At 49.0% G+C, this 24,851-nt stretch overlaps 3 protein-coding genes across 3 annotated transcripts; 2 read left to right on the forward strand and 1 right to left on the reverse strand.

Annotated features, from left to right (window-relative positions):
• The first annotated feature begins 328 nt into the window (after positions 1–328).
• On the forward strand, positions 329–7,621 carry LIAT1 (ligand of ATE1). The gene is made up of 2 exons (XM_066363540.1): positions 329–600; positions 3,690–7,621. Exons 1-2 carry the CDS (start codon positions 408–410, stop codon positions 4,088–4,090), a joined length of 594 nt encoding a protein of 197 aa, XP_066219637.1. The 5' UTR covers positions 329–407; the 3' UTR covers positions 4,091–7,621.
• A 6,752-nt stretch (positions 7,622–14,373) lies between these two features.
• On the reverse strand, positions 14,374–23,325 carry RFLNB (refilin B). Its single transcript, XM_066363542.1, has 3 exons — positions 22,781–23,325; positions 19,828–19,937; positions 14,374–17,578 (listed from the first exon to the last, which is right to left on the reverse strand). The coding sequence occupies exons 1-3, from the start codon at positions 22,991–22,993 to the stop codon at positions 17,248–17,250; spliced, it is 654 nt and encodes a 217-aa protein (XP_066219639.1). The 5' UTR covers positions 22,994–23,325; the 3' UTR covers positions 14,374–17,247.
• Positions 22,992–23,453, forward strand: LOC136392286 (proline-rich protein HaeIII subfamily 1-like). The gene has a single exon (XM_066364370.1). It carries the CDS (start codon positions 22,992–22,994, stop codon positions 23,451–23,453), a length of 462 nt encoding a protein of 153 aa, XP_066220467.1.
• The last annotated feature ends 1,398 nt before the right edge of the window (positions 23,454–24,851 follow it).

A 24,851-nucleotide genomic window follows, 5' to 3' on the forward strand; every position in this document is an offset into this window, starting at 1 on the left:
CTGAGATAGTTGGAGAACGATGAAAGAGTAGGGTTTTTTGGATATGTTGGGCTTTTAAGTTCAGGGTAGATGTATGAGACTGGAACTCGGGAGATAAAAGTTTGGGAGACAACAATCAGCATTTTTAAAAAGGCACAGGAGTATACGAGATACGTGTCCGCGAACTATTTACAATCTCTCCGTTCATTCTCCCTGTAAGCTCTGTCGACTGTGCCGGTCTCAAACGGACTAAAACACGCATGCGCACACCTAGTCAATGGGCGGCAGGTTCCTGATTGCGCACGCACTCTGTGTGGCGGTCGCCATGGAGACGCGTGGCCCTTGCCAGGCACTGGGTGCCTGGAGCAACGGGCGAGGTGGCCGGGGGTCTTGGCCAGCCCACGCTCAGGTGGCGGCCCCGCGGGCAGATGGACGGCCTCCGTGGGCCCGGGGCGTCGGCGTATGGCGAGGACGACGAGGACGAGGAGGAGCTAGAGGGTGACACTGCGGGCGGAAAAGGATCCAGATTGCCTCCCATCTTCCACAGCACCTCAGGGCCTACCAAAAAGAAGGTGAAGAAAAAAAAGAAGAAAAAGACCGAGAGGTTGGGCAAGGGGGACGGTAAGAGAAACAGCTCGGAAGCTGGAAGCCTCATCTCCTGTACCTGTGGGTTTTGTGTTTTGTTTTTTGTTTTTTTACGAGGTCACCCACCCCTGCCCTTCACAGAGACCCACAACTACCTGGGGGCCAACCAGTTCGGACCAGAAACAAACCCGCCAGTCCCAAACAGATGTCCTGCTGTTCGTTGCACAGTGATACCTCTCCCCTGTTCATAAAGACCGTCTATGTCCACAGAAACCCTCCCCAAAGATCACAGGGACCCCAAATCCTACATCAAGAATTCTCAACATTCATGGAGACCCTCTACCCCGAACGGAGACAACCCCAGTCACCCAGCATTATTCCCACAAAACCTCCCAGCCCCCCCTACAGTCCCTTCACTTTATAGAAACCCTCCCAACTTCCTAATCCCTCAGCTGAATTGCAGCCCTAAACAGCCAAACCTCCCCCACGGAAATCTCAAGCCCTCCTGCAGAGATCCCCTCATCTTCTCACAGACTTTCCCCTAGCCAGAGAAACTAAGGCACTAGAGGCAGACACTCCCCACAGAAACACAGACTTCGGCCTTCTGCCTAGAGACCCTCCTGGCCCCCTCATTTCTCAGGGGTACCTTGTCTCTGGATGTTATGTAGACACCCAGTTAATGCATACAAAGTAGTATCCTCCCTGCATAGACTGTTGTCCCCCACCCCCCACCCACCAAGGCCAGCCTTCGACTGCACACACATCATCACTTCAGTCGCTGCTACATACTTTTATAATCCCAACTCCCTCTTATGTCAGTATAACCACCAAATAATACTAAAGCACAGGCCTTACCTGTGGTGGCACAGTGTGTACAGTGTCAGCTTGGAATACTGAGGTCCAAGGCACATATGAGAAACAATTGAGAGTTAGTGTTTCCTATTCCTCCCTTCCCCTGCCTTTCTCTTTCTCTCGATAAATTTTAAAAATCTTAAAAAAAAAACAACAAAAAAAAACCACAAGGCCCTGGCCGGTTGGCTCAGTGGTAGAGCGTAGGCCTGGCATGCAGGAGTCCCAGGTTTGATTCCCAGCAAGGGCACACAGGAGAAGCACCCATCTGCTTCTGCACCCCTCCCCCTCTCCTTCCTCTCTGTCTCTCTCTTCCCCTCCCGCAGCCGAGGCTCCATTGGAGCAAAGATGGCCTGGGTGCTGAGGATAGCTCTGTGGTGTCTGCCTCAGGTGCTAGAATGGCTCTGGTCACAACAGAGCAACGCCCTAGATGGGCAGAGAGCATCGCCCCCTGGTGGGCATGCCGGGTGGATCCCGGTTGGGCACATGCGGGAATCTGTCTGACTGCCTCCCCATTTCCAACTTCAGAAAAATACAAAAAAAAAAAAAAAAAAAGACAAAAAAACCCACCAAAAACCCAACTAACTAAAGCGCAGATACTGATAAGGCATGCACATTCACATTCTGCACACATATATAGATACTGTTTCATCACATGCACAGACTTTCTTCCCAGAGAGTTCAGGTAGACATATAACTATATGCATGCATGTTCTCCAGTTTCCCTCAAGAACACATCAGACATACACATACCAAGAACTGCCACAAACCCACAGAATCTCTACATCTCACTAAACTCCCATAGAACCCCTTGATTTCTTGACAAAGGTACTGAGCTCCCACTTTATGGAGAGAGAATAGCAGTGATGGAGAATACACCAGCCTGTGAGTGCTAAGTCTCCGCTGTCACCTGTGTGGTCCCTCTCCAGGGCTCTGGTTGTCAGGGAGGTGGTTCTCACTGACCCTGGCACAGCAGCCCTGAACTCTTGTGTGGCTAGTCCTGGGTTCAAGTTTCTGGGCCTGGGCCCTTGTGTGCAGAGGTGGTATCCCTGGGAAGCTGGAGGCAGAAGGAGCGGCAGCTTTCCCCATGGCAACCTTGAAGTTGGGGAAGGAAGAAATAGGAAATTATAATTACATCTTCAGGTGGCATTGTAATAAAAAGGCAAGAAATCAATTCTGGAGTTTAGGTCAAAAAGCCCTATGTGTGTCTGTAAAACCAACTGAGGACATGTATTGTCTTTTTGGCTTGGCTTCTGACTCTAGAAATGACAGTGGCATGTACCGTATACTGTCAGCCGGGGACACCAAATAGTTTTAGGGGAGTAGAAAGGTATAGAAATGTCAAAAGAGGGTTTTCTTATTTTTGTTCCTCTTTTTTGGGGGAGATTTTTCTTTCCCTCCAAAAAGGATAAGCTGATGAAAGAACCACAACTTAAAGTGTTTTGTGTTTGTGTTGTGTAATTCAGGAATGCTATTAATGTAAAAAAAAAATCAGTACAAGCCACACAGCAGAAGTATTTCCTGGCTTGGCATAACATTGCTTTCCGCAGTCAGGTGTAGGAAGTTTTTGTTTTGTTTTCCATTTCTCCCATCATAAAGTAGTCTAGGCCCTGGCCTAGTGGCTCAGTGGATAGCACATCATCCCAGCAGGTTCAATCCCTGGTCAGAGCATATACGAGAAGCAACCGAGGAGTGTACAGCTAAGTGGAACAATAAGTTGATGCTTCCCTCCCTCTCTCTCTCTCTCTCTCTCTCTCTCTCTCTCTCTTTCCATTCCTCCCTCTCCCTCAAATCAATGGGGAGAAAAAGACTGAGGTCACCCCCCCAAGAAAAAGTCCAGACTGGGGTCATAGACACCTAGGACTGGAGAGTAGAAAGTATCTAGTCGACATGTGGAGAGGTGAAGTTGGGGGCAGCACGGCCCAGTAGAAAGAACAGGGCACTGGGAGTCAGGCCTGCATGCAAACCCTAGCCCTGCCACCTGCTGTGTGACATTGACAAGTTCACCCGGCCAATAGGGCTGATAGACTTTATCCAAAGGACCTGGCTCATAGTACAGGCTCAACAAATGGTTCCTCCATCCTCATATGACTGGACCAAAGCATATAGCCTGTGGGTGTGTATGAGGGTGGTGGGCTTGGCCACCTGAGCCCAGGTTAGGAGGGGCTCCACCCCTCCCCCCTTATGTATGTATCTTTGGTGAGTTTGACAGCATTCCTATGCAGGATTAGGGCAGGCATCACCACAAATGGTAACACTGTTTGTCTGCCCAACAGATAAACTTCAGAATCAAAGCCGGAGGAATCAGCAGCTGTCTTCATCTTTTCAAGATGCCTTAAGTCTCAGCAGAAATCATGGCCTGAGGCAAGAGCACAGACAGGACAAAGAGCAAAACATGCCCACCTCTCCTTTCTCCTCCTCTGTAAGCCTCCCCCACTTTGCCGAAATAGAAGGGAACCTTTCAAACCAGATCAACGAGAGTCTGCGTTGGGATGGAATTCTTTCCGACCCAGAGGCTGAAAAAGAAAGGATTCGTATATATAAACTGAACAGGAGGAAGCGGTACCAGATTTGGGCCCTCAAGGGCCTCCACTCCGACACCTGTGCCAAGGAGACACCTGAGAGCCTAGCCTCTCAGACAGAGACAGCAGCACCAACAGCAGGCAACCCTCTTTAAAAACTGACTTCCTTAGGCTCTGGCTGGTTGGCTCAGTGGTGGAGCATCAGGACGGCATGTGGATGTTCCAGGTTCAATTTCCGGTCAGGGCACACAGGAGAAGCGTTCATCTGCTCCCCCTTCCCCCCTCTTGCCTCTCTCTCTGTCTCTCTTCCCTTCCTGCAGCTATAGCTCAATGGAGTAAGTTGGCCCCCAGCACTGAGGATGGCTCCATGGCCTCCACCTCAGGCACTAAGAAGAGCTTGGTTGCTGAACAACAGAGAGATGCCCCAGATGGGCAGAGCATTGCCCCCTAGTAGGCTTGCCTAGTGGATCCCATTCAGGGTGCATGTGGAAGTGTCTCTCTGCCTTCCCTCCTCTCACTGAATTTTTTTTAAAAAGCCGACCACCCTAATCAGCACTTTGAAGGAAACCTTACTCCAAAGCTCCCACACTGTTATTTAGCCCCTACTGTGCCAGAGTGAAAAATCCACCTGTGATACTGACAAGCTTATATTTTATCCTTGCCATAAGTTTGTGTGTTGAAAAAGAAGAATACTAAAAAGAAATCAGACCTACATCTGAAGGAAGCAGATGTCTGGTGTGTAGACAAGGTCAACCACGCCTCTCACCAGGGCGCCCTTAATTGCCAGGAAAGCCACAGTTCGTGACCATAAGCAATTTAATGAACAAAGTGCTTTTCAGAATTTCCTTTTTCTCAAATAAGCTGGCATCTCTTTGTTATTTAATTTCTCATCACAGTTAGATGTCTATAACCTGTCCCTCCATCATTCAAAAATGTGAAAGTGTGTCTGAATATCAAGTCTAAGTCTTAAATGAACTTCATGGGTAGAACCCCACACACCGCACACTTGTGTGGGCTCAGGCAAAATGCTTCAGATATCCTAGAGACTTTTAATTAAATACACACCCTGTCCTTATATGGTCTTCAAAATAAGTGAGTCCCAGAACATCATTCCTGGGAGGTTATTATGAGAAGTCTTTGCTTCTCTTATAGACATGATCCTCCTTAATCCCCCAAGTGGTATTTTAAGCAAAGTTTTGGAGCATTATAGAGGCCTTACTATACTACTTGTCCCAAGTTAATATTCTCTTCCACAAATATTTACTGAGTAAGGACCATGTGTTGTCTTAATTTGTATTCTCCCAGAAGCAGACCCTGAGACAAGGACTCAGATGCAAGTAGATTGTTTGGGAGGTGAAGGAAATATCAGGGAGGAAATGGAACGGAAGACAGCCGATCCAGGGACACTGTTAACCAGCTTCCATGCAGGGTCACCCTGGGGCTCAATCCACAGGGAAATGTTGTCAGGATTAACCTGCCAGCCTTTATGTGGCTGAGGGCTGTGCCTGGAGGGGGGGAGAGTGTCATTTTCTGGGGTTTCCAGCCACACCTGTGGGCCTAGGGGCCTACCTCAGTTTGGGGGGAATCACCGTCAGACACAAAGATGCAGACCGAAAGTTCCTAGAGATAGGGGTGATCTCTGGGGTAACATCGGCCACCTGTGTGTAACCAATGCAAGTCTGAGAGGGAGAGACAAGGTCCCTGCCTTCCACGGAGTTAAAGACATGCAGGATACTAGAAGCTGAAAATCAATACAAAACACCACAGAGCGGTTACTTAAGTTAAATGAAAGTGGCTATCGTGGTCCCTGCTAACCCCCAGCTAACAGAGTAGCCTCTTCCCACCCTTTCTTGAGAAGCTGGTTACAGAGTTTTCACACTCTGGCCATTGTACCCTGCAAAGTACAGGAAGGGACTTTTGGAAGAGCCCTGCCCTCCCCTTTACCCTCAAGGTACAGAGTGGAGGGTGGAGCAGCTGAGAGGCAACTCCTCTGTGCTCTGGGTCCACCTTAGTGGCTGGGGGTGCAGTGCGTGGAGTCTGGGTACACACCAGCTTCAGGATGCCTTCCTTGGTCACTTTGTCTTCCATTCTGGGTGGGGGTAGCAGCGGCCTGTGCTTGCCTTTCTGTCATGAGATGTTCTGGGATAGTGGTTAAACGTGAGCTCTGACATCGGGGCTAAATGTAACTCTTTCCCACCATGTTAGCTGTGTGACCTCAGACAAATTGCTTAACCTCCCTGAGCCTTAGGTACCACATCTGGAAACAGGGATGCAAATATCTATCTTACTGTTGTCAGAATCAAATGCAGTGATTACATAAATCATTTGGCATAGTAGCTGGTCCCTAGTAGGAAGCACTCCATTATAAGAATATTGAGCAATTATATTTTAGGTTGGGGTAGTCACATAGCCACTGGAGAGACTGTCTTATAGACACAAACAACAGTGTGGGGATTGTAGGAGCTGGGGGGAGGTAGAGGACGGCAGAGGGGGAGACACATGGTGATGGACGGAAACTTGACTTGGGGTGGTGAACATACAATACAATATACAGCTGATGTATTACAGAGTTACACACCGGAAACCAGTATAATTTTATTAACCAATGTCACCCCAATAAGTTCATTTAGAAATAAATAAAGCCAACAGTTCAGGGTTGGCTGTGGCTTTAGGCATGGCTAGATCTAGGAGGTCACACTGGACCATCAAACTTTGTCTTTTTCTCCATGCCTCTGCCTCCCCTGTATTAGCCTCATGCTCGGGCAGGGTCCTGTAACAGGACTGCAAAGATGGCCGCCTGACATCTTAGTAGTTCTTCAAAGAGAAGAGAGTCACTCCTGTGTCCCTATCTAGTGCCTACATCAATCTCATAGAATGTCTCTGGCGTAGCCCAGCTCATATCGCCACCACTGGACTAATCATAGCGGCCAAGGAAACGGTATATTTGTTGCATAGGAAGTGGGGGAGATAGGGACCACCCACTGGACACAAGTACTTGACAGATAGTCATAGAATCTACATAGAACCTACATATAATGCAGAGTAATTCTTTAAACAAATACCAGGTAGAGGGATTTGTTCATTACCCTCTCGATGAAGAATGGTTCATTATTAAAAGACCCCAACCAAAGTCATGGAGGTGGACTGCATAGCATGAGTTCTTCTCAGCTGTATGGATTGACTGCACGCTTATCCCAGAACTACTGACGCTTGGCCAGCCCTATGGAATCTATTAGCTGAAGATGAAATATGTTCTGTAATCATTGATCCCTGAGCCATTTTGGCACAGAATGTATCAGTCACCAAGCACTCTGTAGTGATAATAATTGGGTTTATGTTTTCTACCCGGTTTTGGTGGAGCCTGGCAGGTGGGTTTCAACCTTTCAGGCTGGTCAGAGAGCGAGGATGTGCTGACCTGACCGACTCACTCTAAGACGCTCCCACCGTGAGTAGACGTTGGGCTTCCTACCAGCAGTGGCTGGAGACTCGGGGGCAGCTTGTTCCTGCGTGAGCTTTGTGAACATCCACTGTGGACACTGCAGGGAGACAAGTTCCAGGAGGACAACAACTTTTGTGTGGACTGGTGTGGTCGGTGCCCCCCATGATCCCTGCCCCTCGAGGACAGGCTGGACCTATTGACTCTAAGGAATAGAAATGTAAAGGTGATGGAATGTCATTTCCGAGATGAGGTCACAAAAGGAGACTGTTTGGAGAAGGAGGGAAGAATGAATTGGTGGAACACAGGTAGAGGGTAGGGTTAGACTATTCAGTGCAGCGCTGTCATGGTGGACACATGTCATTACACATTTGTCCAGAACCATAGAATGTACACTGAGAGAGACTCCTAAACTGTGGACTTCAGTTACTTAATAGTGTGTCAATATTGGCTCATCAATTGTAGTAAATGAACCACTCTAAAGCAAGATGTGAGGAATGGGGGAACCAGGGGAGAGTGTGGAGGTGTTGTGTGGGAAATCTTGGTGGATTCTATTCAATTTTTGTGTAACCCTAAAATTGCCCTCAGAATCAAACTTATTAAAGTTTGTGGCTAAGCCTCTTCCACACAGAGGCTCAAGGCAAGTATTTACTGTGCTGTGTGCCACCGGCAGGCTCCCCAAGCAGGTGGGAGCCCAACTGCACCTCCCCCCAGGGGTTTAACCACAACAGAAAGAGACAGAGAAAGACAGCGTGACTAAGGCAGGGAGGGGTGCTGTGGGAAGGAAGGAGCTGTTCCTGGGAACAGTGGCTGGCAGAGAAGCTTTCTGGGGAGAGGGGCCAGAGGAGGTAGGAACCTCTAACAGCTGGGCTCCAGAGGGCCCCTGGGCTGGTGGGGAAGCACTCTCTCAGGCCTCTGGGCCACACTGTGTACTTGTTCACAGCCAAACCCAGCCTTTAACACTACTGACACGTCCCCCTCTGATCATCCCTGGGAAGGGTTTAGGAAGGTTCTACCTCACTCAACTACCCCCACATAATCTCAACACCACAGGCCAGCACTCTGGTCTGCAACTACTGCCCAAGCCTTGGCGCTGAATGTGCTGCCTACAGCCTCTGCTCAAAGCATGGGCCTGGGACCAGCAGCACCAACATGGCCTGGAGCTTGTTAGAAACTATCTTGTTAGCCAACTCAGGCCCCACCCCAGACTTCCTGAATCAGACCCTGTAGTTTAACAAGATCCCAGGGTGACTCATAGGCCATTAACACTTGAGAAGCTTTGGTTGTTGGGAGACAACCCCCCCCCACCACCACCACCACCACCAATCTCTTATGTTTCTGCACATCTTGTGAGGAGAGTCACCTGTGTTCCAGGCTGTCCTTTGAAGGACGTGGGTATGACAAACAGCCTTGGCAGACAGGGAATGTCTCCTTCCAGAGCATGTGGCAGATATGCTTACGACTTATTATAGAAAATTCCAGTTCCTAAGCTCAGAGTTCCTCTGCTGTAACAGCCCCTCTGTTCCGGTGTACCTGGCCCTCCTCACATCCCTCTCTGGGTACCAAGGTTCAAAACCAGCACAAATGCTGGTCCTCTGGCTATTGCTGTGACGAATAAACTGTCCTTTGTCTCTGAGCCGAGAATCTCGAGTCTCGTATCTTTAGCCAACGTCCATGAAAATGGGGCAAGCTGATTTGTTAGCCTGCAAATAGCATAAAATCTGACTCCAGTTCTCCAGCCTGGTCTGAGGGACAGACAGACTAACCATGTAACTCTGGTTTCCCTACACTTAAATCACCAGAAAGCTGTACAAAGTTCTACGCTGAGCTTTTACCTTTCAAACTGTACAGGAAATGCATATGTGTTACAAATTAGGAAACACAGATAAGCAAAAAAAGTATTTGAAAACACCTCATAGTGCCTCCATTCAGAGAGAGGTAGCCTCATCTGTTTGGTATCCAGGCTGCCAGTCTTTTCCTATTCATGTATCTACATGATACATGGAAACAAAATTAATGGGGTAATAATACGCATGTCGTCTTTTAATGGTTCTCTTAAAATATATAGCATGGACATCTTTCCAAATTACAGAGCTGACTTCCACGTCATCTTTTGTACTGCTTGCCTAGCATTGTAGAGACAATGGATTCAATTCATATTTGCAGACATCTACTTGGTTTCCTATTTTTGGCTACTCTAAACAACTTTGCAAGGAACATCCTTATATGCACATTTTAGTACATTTTTCCAGTGCTTTGGGTACATTCTTGGAAGTGAAAATGCAAGCCAAAAGATAATTAAAACAATAAACACTTGCATAGCTTTTAACTCATACTGTTCTAAGCACTTCTCATTTATTTACTCATTTAATCCTCACAACATCTCTATGGAGAAACTAACTCTTGTTACCCCCATTTTACAGAGAGTTTAAGGGACTTGCTCAAGGTCACACAGCTAAGAAGTGCTGGAGCTAGTGCATGAAATGCTCACGGGTTCTCTGTTCCAAAGGTTTTGGAAAATGCTACATACCAGCGTTTGATGATTCTTAATGCACATGAACATATTATATTAAAGACTATTGTACAGCAAATACTCACTTCCGCCCACATCCAAGGGGGGAAGTATGGTTCCCTGTCCCAGTGATGTTAGGTTTGGTCGTGCAACTTGCTTCTTGACCGATAGAAGGTGGGTAGAAGGAACAGGGTGCCAGTGTCGTATTTAAGAGGTATTATGTTTCTACTTGTTTCTCTGACATTGTTTGAACTCTTCCATGAGAAGAATGTACCCCAAGTAACCTCCCTAGCCTGCTTCAGAGACAGGAGGTGCAAACCTGAACTCAACACCTAGCCCTGTCTGGCCGGGTAGCTCAGTTGGTTAGAGCATTGTCCCAGTACACCAAGGTTGCAGGTTCCATCCCCAGTCAGGGCACATACAAGAATCAACCAATGAATGTGTAAATAAGTGGAACAACAAATTGATGTTTCTCTCTCTCCCTTCCTCTCTCTCTCTAAAATCAATAAATTGAAAAAAAAAAACACCACATCTAGCCTTGGGCAAAACTGCTCTATGGGACCTGTAAACTTATAAGCAAGCTTATTGCTGTGTGCCACTGTGATTTTTGTGGTAATTGTTGTGCCACAAAAGCTGATTAATACAGTGTGTCCGTAAAGTCATGGTGCACTTTTGACCGGTCACAGGAAAGCAACAAAAGACGATAGAAATGTGAAATCTGCACCAAATAAAAGGAAAACTCTCCCAGTTTCATACCTATTCAGTGCAGTTCGATGTGGGCTCACGCACAGATTTGTTAGGGCCCCTTAGGTAGCTATCCCGTATAGCCTCTACAGACTCGTCACTGACTGATGGCCTACCAGAACGGGGTTTCTCCACCAAACTGCCGCTTTCCTTCAACTGCTTATCCCACTGAGTAATGTTATTCCTATGTGGTGGCGCTTCGTTATAAACGTGCTGATATTCACGTTCCACTTTGGTCACGGATTCAAATTTAGCAAGCCACAGAACACACTGAACTTTCCTCTGGACTGTCCACATCTTGACTGGCATGGCCATGGGCTGCTCTGCTGTATACATGGTGTTACGTTGTCATCTGCGCATGCGCACATGCTGCCACATCATCCTACAGAAACTGGGGAGTTTTCCTTTTATTTGGTGCAGATTTCACATTTCTATCGTCTTTTATTGCTTTCCTGTGACCGGTCAAAAGTGCACCATGACTTTATGGACACACTGTACAAGGGTTCCTAGACCTGCAATAACTATCATTAGCACTATTCAACTTTTAACTTCCCCCAAATTATTTGATCACAGATCCTTATTTTACTCCATAGACAGACTATTGGGAGCTTGACCTATGGTGGCACTGTAAATAAAGCATCGACCTGGAAAACTGAGGTCACCGGTTTGAAACCCTGGGCTTGCCCGGTCAAAGCACATACAACAAGCAACTATGAGTTGGTGCTTCCCAGCCCTCCCTCACTGCCTAGCTCTTGCTCGCCTCTCTCTAAGATCAATAAATTAAAAATATTAAAAATTAGTTAACTAATTATAAAAAAAGAAAGCCCATTGGGAAATAGCACTATAAACAAACCACTTGCTAGTAATTATACTCTATAATGAAAGTATTGGTGTTTTTGAAAAGAGGCATTTCTTTTTTTTTTTTTTTTTTTTTTTTTTTTGTATTTTTCTGAAGCTGGAAACGGGGAGAGACAGTCAGACAGACTCCCGCATGCGCCCAACCGGGATCCACCTGGCACGCCCACCAGGGGCGACGCTCTGCCCACCAGGGGGCGATGCTCTGCCCCTCCGGGGGCATCGCTCTGCCTCGACCAGAGCCACTCTAGCGCCTGGGGCAGAGGCCAAGGAGCCATCCCCAGCACCCGGGCCATCTTTGCTCCAATGGAGCCTTGGCTGCGGGAGGGGAAGAGAGAGAAGGAGAGGAAGGAGGGGGGGGTGGAGAAGCAAATGGGCGCTTCTCCTATGTGCCCTGGCCGGGAATTGAACCCGGGTCCCCCGCACGCCAGGCCGATGCTCTACCGCTGAGCCAACCGGCCAGGGCCGAAAAGAGGCATTTCTTGCAATAGGATTCATTACCTAATCAATAGTCATTCACTTAAGTTTCTGGGAAGTATACCAAAAAGCCTCCCTAAGATTTATCATGTTATTTTTAATTATACCTACTACTTTTTCTCTTGAGGCATCAGCTTAATCTGATATATTTCGAAAGGTATTTTTCAAGGGAAAACTGAAACATTATTAGTTTCAACATACTTTTGTCTCTGTCTACACACACACACATACACACACACACACACCACAATTTTAACTTAAATCTTATATACCTTAAAATATTTTCCCAACAAAACCTTGGAACAGCTAATTAGCCCATTTATTTTATGTAAAATTTATACCATATAACCTAATTGACAATATTAGGTCTCACTGTCATTCCAATCAGCCAAGCTAGACTTAATTTCTGTTAAAAAGAGATTGGCTTAAGAAAAGTTATAGGAAATATAATATGCATTCCTGGAACATATTTGTTTCTGAGTTGTTGCTCAAAGACTAACAGATAAGGCACAGAGCCTTACCATGAACTTGATGCTTGAATAAAATAAGATGCCTTGTCCCTAGCTCAGCGGTAGAATGTCAGCCCGGCGTGTGGAAGTTCCAGGTTCGATTCCCAGCCAGGGCACACAGGAGAAGCACCCATCTGCTTCTCTACCCTTCCCCCTCTCCTTTTTCTCTCTCTTTTCCTCCTGCAGCCAGGGCTCCATTGGAGCAAAGTTGTCCAGGATGGCTCCATGGCCTCTGCCTCAGGTGCTAGAATGGCTCTGGTTGCAATGGAGCAACAGTCCAGATGGGCAGAGCATCACCCCCTGGTAGTAATGCTGGTAGATCCCAGTTGAGCACATGCAGGAGTCTGTCTCTCTGCTTCCCCGCTTCTCACTTCAGAAAAATACAAAAAATAATAAGATGCCTTCACTTTCAATATTTTTTTATCAATCTTATCTTTGCTTGACCCAAAGGAATTTTCCCTCACAGAAGACATTAGTCTGAGTTTGAAGAGATGTAGGTATCACATGAAAAGTGTTATCACTCCAACTGCCTCAGTTCATGAGATATGAGAAGTGAGAACTAACCCATACAGGCCAACCTTGCTTCTGCCACCATACTGCATCTTTGACCAAACTATGTGTAGGATGTTTTTTTGTTTGTTTGTTTTTGGGGTTTTTTTTTGTGTATTTTTCCGAAGCTGGAAAGGGGAGGCAGTCAGACCGACTCATGCATGCACCCGACCGGGATCCACCCGGCATGCCCACCAGGGGGCGATGCTCCGCCCATCTTGGGGCATCGCTCTGTTGCAACAAGAGGCATTCTAGTGCCTGAGGCAGAGGCCACAGAGCCATCCCCAGCGCCTGGGCCATCTTTGCTCCAATGGAGCCTCGCTGCGGGAGGGGAAGAGAGAGACAGAGGGGAAGGAGAGGGGGAGGGGTGGAGAAGCAGATGGGCACCTCTCCTGTGTGCCCTGGCCGGGAATCGAACCCGGGACTCCTGCACGCCAGGCCAACGCTCTACCACTGAGCCAACCGGCCAGGGCTGTGTAGGATGTTGATAGACATGAAGCCCTCTAGTGGGGTCCTGGTGCCCAGACACCAATGTTTCTGACTGTTCTTTTGTTTAGTACCTATTGGTTTTTCCAGACCAGAGCCATGTCCCCCAATAAAATGAAAGATGGTTAGACTAAGACATGTATTGAATATTTCTTCTGCAAAGTGGGAGAAAGGCAATTTGAAAGGGGAGAGAGGAAGGGTGACAGGCCTGACATCATCACCCACAGCCGCATTTTCAGGGCAGACTGGTTGTAGGGAAGAGTACACATCACTTCTGGAAACAAATTCCTGGAAACGATCTGTGCCTAGGGGCCCTGTGAAGAGCTTGTAGCCTCGATGAAAGGCATACGCCAGACAGAAGTGTTATTCTATTAAATTACAAATACATCTTTAAATATTTGAAGACACTGAGCAGTTTTTTCTCATTTTTCTTAACTGAAACATTATCATTTTACTTTAAAAAAGAGAAGCACTTTGGCCCTGGCCAGTTGACTCAGCAGTAGAGAGTCTGCCTGGCGTGTGGATGTCCTAGGTTCAATTCCTGGTTAGGGCACACAGGAGAAGCGACCATCTGCTTCTCCACCCCTACCACCCCCATCTCTCTCTCTCTCTTCTCCTCCCACAGCCATGGCTCAATTGATTCAAGTGCATCAGCCCAGGTGCTAAGGATGGCTACATGGAGCCTCTGCCTCAGGTGCTAAAATTAGCTCCATTGTGAGCATGTCTCCAAATGGGCAGAGCATTGGCCCCAGACAGGGGTTGCTGGGTAGATTCCAGTGGGGGCCTGTCTCTTTATCTCCCATCCTCTCACTTGGAAAGAAGAATTAAAAAAAAAGAGAGAAAGAGAGAGAAGCAACTCTAAGGTTATTTGGTTTATTTTTAGATAATTTATTATTAAATGAAGAAGTCACAAAGCAAAATGGAGTGGGACAGATGTCAAAGATAAGTTTAAACAATAGCTTTTGTCAAATACTATTTTGGATTTCCAAAGGTTAGAAACAGGAAAAGTGTCAAATGAGAAGGTAATCATTCTTTTTTAAAAGGTCTGGATTTGAAAAGAAAACAACTTATTTTCTGAAAATACAAATCATCCTTATTACACGAAAGCCATAATTTAAGAGCCTGAGAATAAAGACTTTAATTCATAAGTAAACTGTATCTCCCAGATATACTTAGAAATGTTTGGTTTTAATGAGTTTTAAAAATCATTGCTTCCACCTTGCAAACCAGCGTGAATCCACCATTGAGCAACATTATTTATCTACCCCGAAGTGTCCCATTGTGTCTTCACATGCTTCCTCTTCTGAAACTTTCAGCCAAGCAGGTTTGAAGAAAAAGGATTAGAAAGAACTAAAGTTGGTTCCCCAGTGAATAACTTAACAAAATAAAACCTGCTCTTCCATTTGCATTACACATTCACAATCGCTCACGTCTACTTACTTTACTGATCTAATTCAGATTCTCTCCCTCACCTAGAATGATCTGCCTGAACTTAACCCAATTCCGCTAAGACAAAAGCTCATGTGGACAGCTCAACACACTGCTGTGGTCAGAGGCCAAGTTCTCCTGCCCTTGTCTTGCCTGGCACACTGCCCACAACAGTTCTGAGCTCATTCAAGTGTCCCCATTGGGCCTGAGCAAAGCCTTGGGAATTCTCTTAACATAATTTAAAAATTACATTTACCACTTGTCTCAAATGACAAGATTATGGAATCAAAGAGAAAAATCCACTTTTATCATAAATGCCATGTAATTTGCTTTTCTAAACATAGGCAGCATTTGTTGCTCTGCATGATCAAGGAGACCACAGGGCCCTCAAATGCCCCTCTCAGGGGAACCCCACCCAGCCCACCATGGCAAACTCAGGGCCCTCCGCAAGCTCCAAGGGGGTGGGGGTGGGGCTCAACCAGTTAGGAGCTTGACATACTAAACATGGTTCAATCTGAAGAGGACGCCAGACAACCTGGCTCAACAGGCCTCCAATGACTTTCAGAGTGTGGTTATCATCACACCTGCTCTCCTCAGAACCAAAGTCCTTGCTGTGGCTCTGGGGTACTCACAGCTATCAATATTCTGCTTCCAAGGCAGCTGCAAGCCATCAACAGAAACCTGGAGATGTAGGGGGAGTCGAGCTTATAATACTCCGTAACCCCCGAGCACTTGACATCACTTGGATGTATTCAGAGGGAACGGTCATGGTTCGTTCTTTCCAGTATCGGAAAAGAAAAAGCCATCTGCCACTTTTTTTCACTCAAAAACCTCAGAGGCTGGCAGGAAGCATAAGTGATGGTGGGTGAGGGCGGGCGGGTAGGGGGGAGAAGCCAGAGGCAGCCCAGCCCACTGCACGCTCCTGGCCCAGCCGCCGTCCCTGCTTCTGAGGCTGGTTCAGCTGAATTCACAAAGTTTCTTCAGATCACGCTCAACACCATGAGTGTCACTGACACTAAAATGTACACTTAAGAGAAATGTGTGCCATCACGACAGCACTCAGTTTGGAGTTGGACTTGTGACATTGGTCCCTACTTGGACTCCACCTTCTGCTTCACCTGGGAGAGGGAGGTGGGAGCAACGTCCTTGCATCTGGCGTGGACCTAAGGCGCTGGCAGAATTCCTTTGCCATGCTGACATATTCTTCAAAGTCCTAAGAGCCGGCGACCCAGGGTCTCCGGAGAGGACATCCATCCCGATGAACCGGATACCAGAAACATCTACATCTGCCTCTTCCCCAACGGCGGCAGGTCCTAGGTGTGGGCACTGGTTCCCACTGTGAGTGAAACTCCCTTGTTTGATCCCGAAAAGCATTTTGCCCAAGCACTCTTTTAAAATGCCGGTTCTCTCAAATGAACATGCTATTCCTCTCTGCTATGTTTTGCCTTATGAAAAAATAGGAAAGTATTTGGAAACCCCAAAATACATATCAGGAGAGTTACACAAGCCTGTGAAGACATCAGCAGATGCCAAGGGTGCGAGGCGCTTTGCCAGAGCCTCAGCTCAGAAGCAACCGGTGGAAGGAACCGGAACCGAAGCCCTTGCTCCTAGACTCCGCCATCAGTTCACCTGACCCTCCCAAAGAGGTGAAAACAGGACGAACCTTTCCTTCTATTCTTTTTTTGTTGTTAAAAAAAAAAAAATCTTATTTTGCGGCTTGGGGTTTTTTGATGTCGTGAAAAAGATTTAGAGAATCCCAAGCGTTTCGGTTGACAGGACATAGAAATGGGAATGGAAATAAAAAATGGAATGGAACACATCTCTCCACAGATTGAACACAGATGGGTGTCACAGCTTACTGAATTAGCACCACTTCACAGCAGTGAGGACACCCGGGGCTTAGAGTTCTTAAAACTCACTTTTTCCATTCCAGAGACTTTTTCCACACTCTTTCTCAGACACACCGACCAATGGGAGAGAAGCTCTCCCCTCCCTCCCTTTTTCAAATTGTGGCCATTTTCCTTTCGCTCTGGTCGTCTCTTTATTTCTTCATCAAATTGAGACTTTTAGGGAAACTATGCAGCAGCAAACTAGAAATACACTCCTTTTAAAAACAATTTGAAAGTGAAAACGAAACAAAACAAATTCTCTCAATTATTAGAAGATGCCGTGACATTTCTTTTTTCTTACCCAGGCTGGGCTTAGAGGTATCTCTAGGCTAGATTCCTAGGGGCATGAATTACACTAGAGGGCAGCGTGGCCCAACTCGACCAGGGCAGCGGAGGGGCCGGTCCGGCCCCACCCAGCCCGCTGGAGTCAGCACTCATCCGAGAGGTAATCGCCGCCCAGGAACTCTGTGGCTTCCAGCTCCACGCTGGACAGGAACCGCCTCAGCTTTTTGCGGCAGTTGTAATCCAGGGTAGTGGTGTAGACGGTCTTGGGGTACTTGGGGTAGACGATGGTGGTGCTGAGGAAGCGGGTTGGCTTGTGGCGGGGCTCGAAACGCAGCTCAGCCTTATAGTTGCGCCACGTGCAGTTGGGGATACAGGTGACTGTCTGGCTGCAAGAAGCCACTGCCAGGCCCAGCGGCAGCTGGACGTTGTCAATGAAGTGCCGCTCTGAGTCATACTTGACCGAGGAAGTGTACCTGGGTGAGAGATGGAAGGCAGCGTGAAGACAGTCCTCTGAGCTAGGAGCACTGGAGTCCCTTTTGTGACTGTGAACCGCTTTTGGGGTGCAGACCTTCAGATGTGGCTACTCTAGTCAGAAGCATCACAGAGTTACTGCAGCACTTACCGCATTTGGTACTATTCGAAGCTCTTTACTTCCCGCATCTAATTGTCCCAACATCCCTGGGAGAGGAAATCAAAGTGCGGAGGTTAAAGCCACAGTGGAAGTAAGTTAGGGGGGCTGGGACTGAAATGCAGGTGGGCGAGATTCTAGAGTTCCCCTTGCACTTCCTGTTTCTCACTGCAGGCAGCTGGCCCTGGAGTCTGTGCCCATTTACTTAAGCTCTGAGAGCTCAGTCAAGTTACCGACCTTACCTCTGAACTTCTCCAAGCCTCAGTTACCTTCTTCTGTAAAAGGTGCCCAATAAGAACTGGTTAGGAGCCTGACCTGTGGTGGCGCAGTGGATAAAGTGTCAACCTGGAAACACTGAGGTTGCCGGTTCAAAACCCTGGCTTGCCTGGTCAAGGCACATATGGGAGTTGATGCTTTCTGTTCTTCCCCCTTCTCTCTCTCTATCTCTCTCTCTCTCTACCCCTCTCTCCTCTCTAAAATTAATAAATTTTAAAAAAATTAAAAAAAAAACTGGTTAGGATGTTCACACAGCAAATGCTGTTTGTGGTAATTATTATATAACGATGTGAATTCTACTGCTACACCAGGAGTGAACAGTACTGCTGTCCCCTGAAGTGATCAATTAGCTCTTTAAAGAGAGGATGAAGGAACCCAGAAATCCTGGTGCTAGTTCTGAATGCTTGGTGATACCAAATACTAGTACTTGATCCACCTTGGTCTTCAGTTTGGAGATAGGGCTGAGACCTGGGACTCTGCGACCTGACCTTGTCAATCAAAGCCAATTACGATCTTGATTTCTATAAAATGAACAAACATCAATGTTTTTCAGCAGGTACTTTTTTTTTTAAGTCCTTCTTTGGTAATTTTGGAGTTAAATTTTTTTTTAATATAAGCCAAGCATTAGTTCATTTTCCTGTGTAATTATTACAGCTTCCTAAGTACTAAAACATGTATGAGTCTCACACACAGACATGCCTGACAGCACTGCCCCACCAGCCCCAACCCACTGGTCAGGGCATAAGAATCAGCATTCTTTTCAATGAGTTGGAAGGAAACGCCTATTCTCCTTGGGCAAGTAGGTAAGAGGCTGGTGAAAACTAATGTCATGAAGTCATGTCCTCATTTTGTTCAAAATACAAGCTCTGCAGGAATAAAGGGCTCAACTGCTCACCTCTAAACTGGTGAGCCTCCTTTGTTCCTCATCAAAGGGCCCTTTGTGTAAAGGCAGCTGAAACTCCAGCTATAAAACCACCAGCTCCCAAAAGTAAAATTCCTTTTTCTAAAAAGACATATCTTGAACAGAGCCTCTTCAGTAAATCTCTGCTACCAGATAATCCTGGATGATACATCCCCAAAGGAAGAATGGTACTTTCCCAGGGACATTCTAACATAAAACAAGGCTACAGCACCTTGAAGCAGGGGTGGGCGGTTAGGTGGGGGTAGGGAAATGGAGACCAGCATTTGAAAGAATTACTTTATTAGAAAAATTTTAAAATGTTATGGCTATGACCTATGAGGTAGAAAAAGCAGGGCTTTTTTTTTTTCCAGTGAGAGTAGAGAAGTTAGAGACAAACTCCTGCATGTGTCCCTACCACGATCCCCCGCAAGCCCACTAGGGGGCGATACTCTGCCCACCTAGGGTGTTGCTCCCAGCAACTGAGCTCTTGGGAGGCCAAGATGCCATCCTCAGTGCCCGGGGCCAACTTGCTCCAATTGAGCCATAGCTGCAGGGTGGCAAGGGAGAGGGAAGAGAGAGAGAAGTGAGAGGGGTGGGGGAGAGAAGCAGATGGGTGTTTCTTCTGTGTGCCATGACCAGGAATCCAACCCAGGACATCCATATACCGGGCCATCCACACACTGGGCCCTCGCTCTACCACTGAGCCAACCGGCCAGGCCAAATTGCAGAACTTGATGTGTAACATGATCTTGTTTTTATTTTAAAAATTGTGTCTATATATTTAATTAGTTAGAATGCAGGGAAAAAATCTGAAAAAGTGCCTACCAAACTATGAATAATCTTTGGTACACTTTTGTGATTAATCAAAAAAATTAAAAATTTACAAATAAAATTAAATCAGAGCCTGCTGTATTTACCTTACTTCCGTCAGTGGTAAGGGGTCAAACTCCACTCCTTCGCCAAAGGACAGGGGGCATAACCTTGGTACGCATGCGGAGGCCAGGGGAGTGGGGAGAGAGGCCGGATTCTGTGAGGATGGAGAACACAGTTAGACCACAAGGCCAAGTGGACATCTCCCGCATAGAAGATCCTGGGTCTGACACTCCAGCTGAAGGCCCAACTGTGATTTGGGTCCCCATTCTTGGAAATGATGCCAGAGAAGGGTTGAAAAGAGCAACGGACAGGGAGCCAAGAGGTCTGGGTTCGCATCCCAGGTCTATCATGAACGTGCTGTATGCCTACAAAGGAGTCACAGCACAGCACACATCCTCTGAGATCTAGCTGCACACCAAGGGGGTGCCCCTCCCATACGAGGTTCTGTGAAAGGCAAAGAAGAGGAAACAAACACAAGCTCGGTGGCATCACCGAGCCAGACCCAGGGACTGCTGTGCCATCCTGCAGCAAGGCGGCTGGGAAACCTCGATCATCTGGGCTCCACTAACCAGAACCCTCAATGATGTGCCCCCAACCCTGTCATTGTCTCAGCAGCACTTTAGAAGAAGCCAAAACACGGTACATATCCTAGTCACGGCACCAAAAAAAAAAGAGAGAGAGAGAAAGCCAAAACAAAATAATTGTACCAGGGATTTTTTTACACTACAGATTCAGTACAACTTCACCCACCTTCTCTGTCTCTGGGGAGATCAACCCCCAAACAAGACAGAGGATTCTACACCCCCACTGGTAAGCTGAACACCCCCAAAGCTCTCATTGTCACTCTCTACTACCCAGAAAACTCAAAGAGCCAGAGTACAATATGCCTAGAGGTTAACTGGCTTCTAGTCTGGTCAGTTTTGGACTTTCGGATTCATTAGGCAGCTTCAGTAAGTAAGACTCTATCCTAGACACAGGTGCTAATTCTCACCGGGTTTGACGGGAAGTGGGCCTTCTGTGTTACCTGCAACAGAGAGCAGCCCTTGGGGTTGCCAAGTTTCCTGGGGAACCTGTCATGTTCTTTGTCCACTTTGAGAGAAGGATCCACACTTGTGGGGCAGTCCCACCTCCACATCTTCCAGACAGAGAAGGAAACAGACGTTTCTAGAAGGTTCGCTCTAAGACATTGATTGTGTTACCAGGACAAGGTATCATTGAAGTTATAGGTTGGAAATACAGACACCAAAGGGGAGCAGGGCAGGTCACGGAAAGGGTAAGGGTCCTGAGGGTCCAGCACCTGAACTTGGGTGGAGAGTTGAATAAGCCTTGGCTGCGGGAGGGGCTGTGGTTGAGAACAAGGCCAGTGGATGGGGGAGGGGTGAAGTGTGGGCACTGGCAGCTGCAGAGCTTCTGGAAACAGCCCCCAAGTCCAGACAGTGGGCCCTGCTCTGCCCCCAGCTCTCTGGCTGTCAGACATTCCCCAGCCTAGGGGGCACCTTCCAGACAGTCCTGGGCTGCAGCATGCAGCCACGAGAGTAGGTGGGCGGACTCTCCGACACTCACGTCACAGCCTTCTTTCAGGTATCCACACAGCACTTGGTTCTCTTGCCCCTGCCTTCCCTTCTCTGCTCCCTCATTCCTGCCCACCCAGCAGACACTGCACACACACCTGGCTCCAGGTGCAGTCCAGGGGTGGGAAAGGGCAGCAGAAGTTAAAACAAACGCATAAAAAAGGTGCCACCAGGGAATGAGATTGAAGCCACAGGCTCTAGCATGGCTCTAGGAAGCATCAAGGAAGACTTCCCAGAGGAAGTAACAAGTTGGACACTGAAGGGACTGGTGGAATTGACAGGTGGAAAAGCTGACTGAGTGTGGAGAGGGGTAGAAGGAGATGAGCTTGGAGAGAAAAGCCATGCCAAGTGGACGGAGCAGCACTAGAGGCACTAGCCTGTGGTCAGGGGATGTGGAAGATGAGCCTAGAAAGGGCCAAATCACCAGGGTTCTGAAAGCCAAGTTAAAGCTAGTGCTGCCTTCTAATGCAGATGACAGAATGCACAGATGTCCATGGAGAGACGGGGTCAGTGGGTCAAGAATTCCACACACGATCAAGGTGTGTGGGTCCTTAAGGGGCAGCCACTGATTACTTCACCCCAAGGGAGAAGACCGTAAACACCCACCCCCAAGGGGGAGGGCTGGGGTGAGAACCCCACTCTGAGCTTTGACTTGAATGCAGGATATTGTCTTCCGGAAGCTCTAGGTAAAGGCAGTCAACACCACCACCTGAGCAATTGCTAAGGCAGCAGAGACTGTGTTTTTCTTTAAATAAATTTTTTTTTTTTAAATTAAAGGATTCATTTTCGAAAGTTTCCACCAACCTAAAGGCTTCCCACCCATCACGTGCCAGATATGGGTTAAGTGGCTGAACCCCTAAGGGGGGGCCACCAGGAGGTGGGAGGCTCATGAGGTGACTCTTCTCAAAAGGTCCCTCCAAGGCCATTAACATAGTCCCCAAAGGCTGGCCCCGTTCGCTCTCTAAATCGGAGAGCTGGGGAGCCAGAGCACACCACTCTCTCCTAGACCAGCTGGAAGGCGTAAGGCCCTTGGGAACCGCCGTCCGCAGGGGCAAAGCCCGGGAGGGAGTGCCAGGCACGCAGTCCGTGGCCCGGAACCCCCTCCAGCCCGGCCCGGCAGGAATGTGGCCGAGCCACAGCCTGGCAGCCCCAGGGGCTGCCACCCCGAAGGGAGGAGGCGGCGGCTTGACTCGCCCGGGGCTCCCGCGCCTCCTAGGCGATGACAATTTTCCAGCCACCGGCTCCAGCTGGCCAGGCACTCGCAGAGCTCCCGCCCCAGGCTCACAGCTATGGCCACGCCGTCCCGACGGGAGGGTGGCGGCGCCGACGGTGCGCCCCGAAAGGGGCCGCATGAACGGCTGGTGGTCTTCCCTGGCCCGGCTGCGGGTGGGATGGGGAAGGAGAGGGCCAGGGCGGAGCCACTCACCAGGACCACGGGGGTTGCCGCCACGTCGGGCTCTAGCGCTCCGGGTGCCTGCGCGCGCTCCCCGCTGCCGCCGCCGCCGGCCGCCGTGAGCCCCCAGTGGCTGGGGCTGGGGCTGGGGGGCAGCCCCGAATCCGGACTGTCCAGGACGCCGTCGCCCTTCTTCTTCGTGTCCACGAGCTCGGGCACATCCTGCAGGTTCAGCCGGCCCACCATGGCTGTGGCTGTGCGCGCGGCGGGGCCCGGACCGGGGCCGCGGACCAGCGAGGGGCGCAGACGCGGGCCGGGGCCGCTGCCCGCCCGGTCCCCCTGCCTGCCCGCTGTCCGCGCGCCGTCCGGCTCTGGCCCGCCGCCGCGCCCGGGGCCCGCCCTCCGCTCTCCGCCCTCGGTCCTCCGCCCCCAGCTCCGCCCCGCCCGCCGGGCCGTCCCGCATAGGCCGAGCCCGAGGCCGGGCGCCAGGGGCCGCTGCACTCACGCGGTGCGCCGCCCGTTCTGCGCTCCGCCCGGCTACCCAGCCAGCCCGGAGCGGCGGGTCCCTGCGCGCCAGGGGCGTCGGGCTGGCCTCCCCGAGAGCCCCATGCGGCCCCACGTCCGGTCCCGCCCGCTGCAGGTGGACGTGCGACCCCACTCGTCCCAGGCCCCTGACGGCGCCTGTCCCCTCGTCCTGTCCCAGTAGGGCCCGGCAGGCGCTAATACCTCCAGCCCTGGCGGTCTGGGGAAGCCAGAGCAGAGCCCCGGCCTGCAGAGGCTTGGAGAGCCGGCCGAATCCAGCGAGCAAACAACTGGAAATTATTAATAGTTAATGCGCTTCGTATGGCTCTAGCCGCCTCTTGGCTCAGCAGGGCGGGCTCTCAGTCTGTTTCTGGCTCTCATTTCTGCTCCACAGGAAAAGAGGGCCTACTCCATTTAGCCTCAGGGGACGCCTCAGGGGAGACATCATTCCCTGGCTTGAGTGCTCAGATGAGCAGGCTGTGGCCACACCAGGCAGGGAAAATCCGCGGTGGGCTGGCGCAGACGGCACCTCAGTGATGGTCAAGTTCAGCAGGCTGCCCACGAGCTGTCTGAGGGGCAGTGGACTCCCTGGTGAAGGCCACAGCTTTTCACTTATAGGAGTTCCCCTCTAAAAACCAGACTAGGGGGTTCTCCCTTCCTTTTCAATTCTACATAGAGACCCTATCTGATGGGAACTTGTTTCAGTAGCTGCCTGCTATAGAGCTGGCTGTTCTCAAACCCAGTACTTTTCCTCACAGAAACCCCAATGATAAATAAGTATAGGAAGTCCCCACCCTCACCCCTACCAGCTACTCTAACCTGGAGGTTTTGATGTGTGTTCCGCTAAGAGCCTCAAGCTGGAGCTGTGCCCAGACCTAGCCTGCAGGTGCCAGCTCTCAAGAGGAGTCTTGCCCCCTAGGTTAGGGGAATTCCCAGGCTAGATAAAAGGTGGGCTATGCATGCCCCACAATGGTTGCCCAGTCTACTCCTGGCAGAAACAGATACTTGTTCTGCTTGGGACCTGTTAAAAGTCAGAATTTAGAGTGGATAGATATTAGAGATGTTAGCAAAGTTGGGCCCTCCTAGCCTTGCTCATCACTTTCAGGTAAGAAAACAGACAAGGGATTTGACTTTCTCCAAATCATACAACTGATACAACTCCAACCTGCCCATGTGTCTTTCTGGGTGGGAGAGCGGGGCACTTCCTTTGTACCTACGTGGGAGCCATGCAGCTCTGACCCTGGAGGTCCACTGTGTTTCTCAGCCCTAAGCCACGATCACATCTACCACAGTCCTTCGGAACAGCCTCACTACCTGGGCTCACCAGTCCTCCATCTTAGTCCAGATCATTTTCCAGAAGTATCTTTTAAAAACTCTAATCAAACCTTGGAAAAGACAACAGGTTCCATTTTTACCTTCTGCTGGTCGAGTTTTAAAGACTGACCTTCTTCTGAGGAGCATCTGGGGTGCATGTAGAAATTAAGGGTGACTTATCTAAGGTGATACCATGGAGCCTGCATCGAGCGGCCTCTTCTCAAAGCTGCCCTTTCAGAGTGGGCTAGCGTACCCCTGCCTGGATCAC

This window comes from Saccopteryx leptura, chromosome 2, assembly GCF_036850995.1.
Source record: "Saccopteryx leptura isolate mSacLep1 chromosome 2, mSacLep1_pri_phased_curated, whole genome shotgun sequence".
Lineage (NCBI taxonomy): Eukaryota > Metazoa > Chordata > Mammalia > Chiroptera > Emballonuridae > Saccopteryx > Saccopteryx leptura.

Coding starts and splice junctions, on each gene's coding strand:
- LIAT1 (XM_066363540.1), top strand. CDS start 408: ATGGACGGCCTCCGTGGGCCCGGGGCGTCGGCGTATGGCGAGGACGAC. Junction 601..3,689: donor GAGGTTGGGCAAGGGGGACG/GTAAGAGAAACA, acceptor TCTGCCCAACAG/ATAAACTTCAGAATCAAAGC.
- LOC136392286 (XM_066364370.1), top strand. CDS start 22,992: ATGGCTGTGGCTGTGCGCGCGGCGGGGCCCGGACCGGGGCCGCGGACC.
- RFLNB (XM_066363542.1), bottom strand. CDS start 22,993: ATGGTGGGCCGGCTGAACCTGCAGGATGTGCCCGAGCTCGTGGACACG. Junction 19,938..22,780: donor CGGCAACCCCCGTGGTCCTG/GTGAGTGGCTCC, acceptor CCATCCTCACAG/AATCCGGCCTCTCTCCCCAC. Junction 17,579..19,827: donor TTACCACTGACGGAAGTAAG/GTAAATACAGCA, acceptor TCTCTCACCCAG/GTACACTTCCTCGGTCAAGT.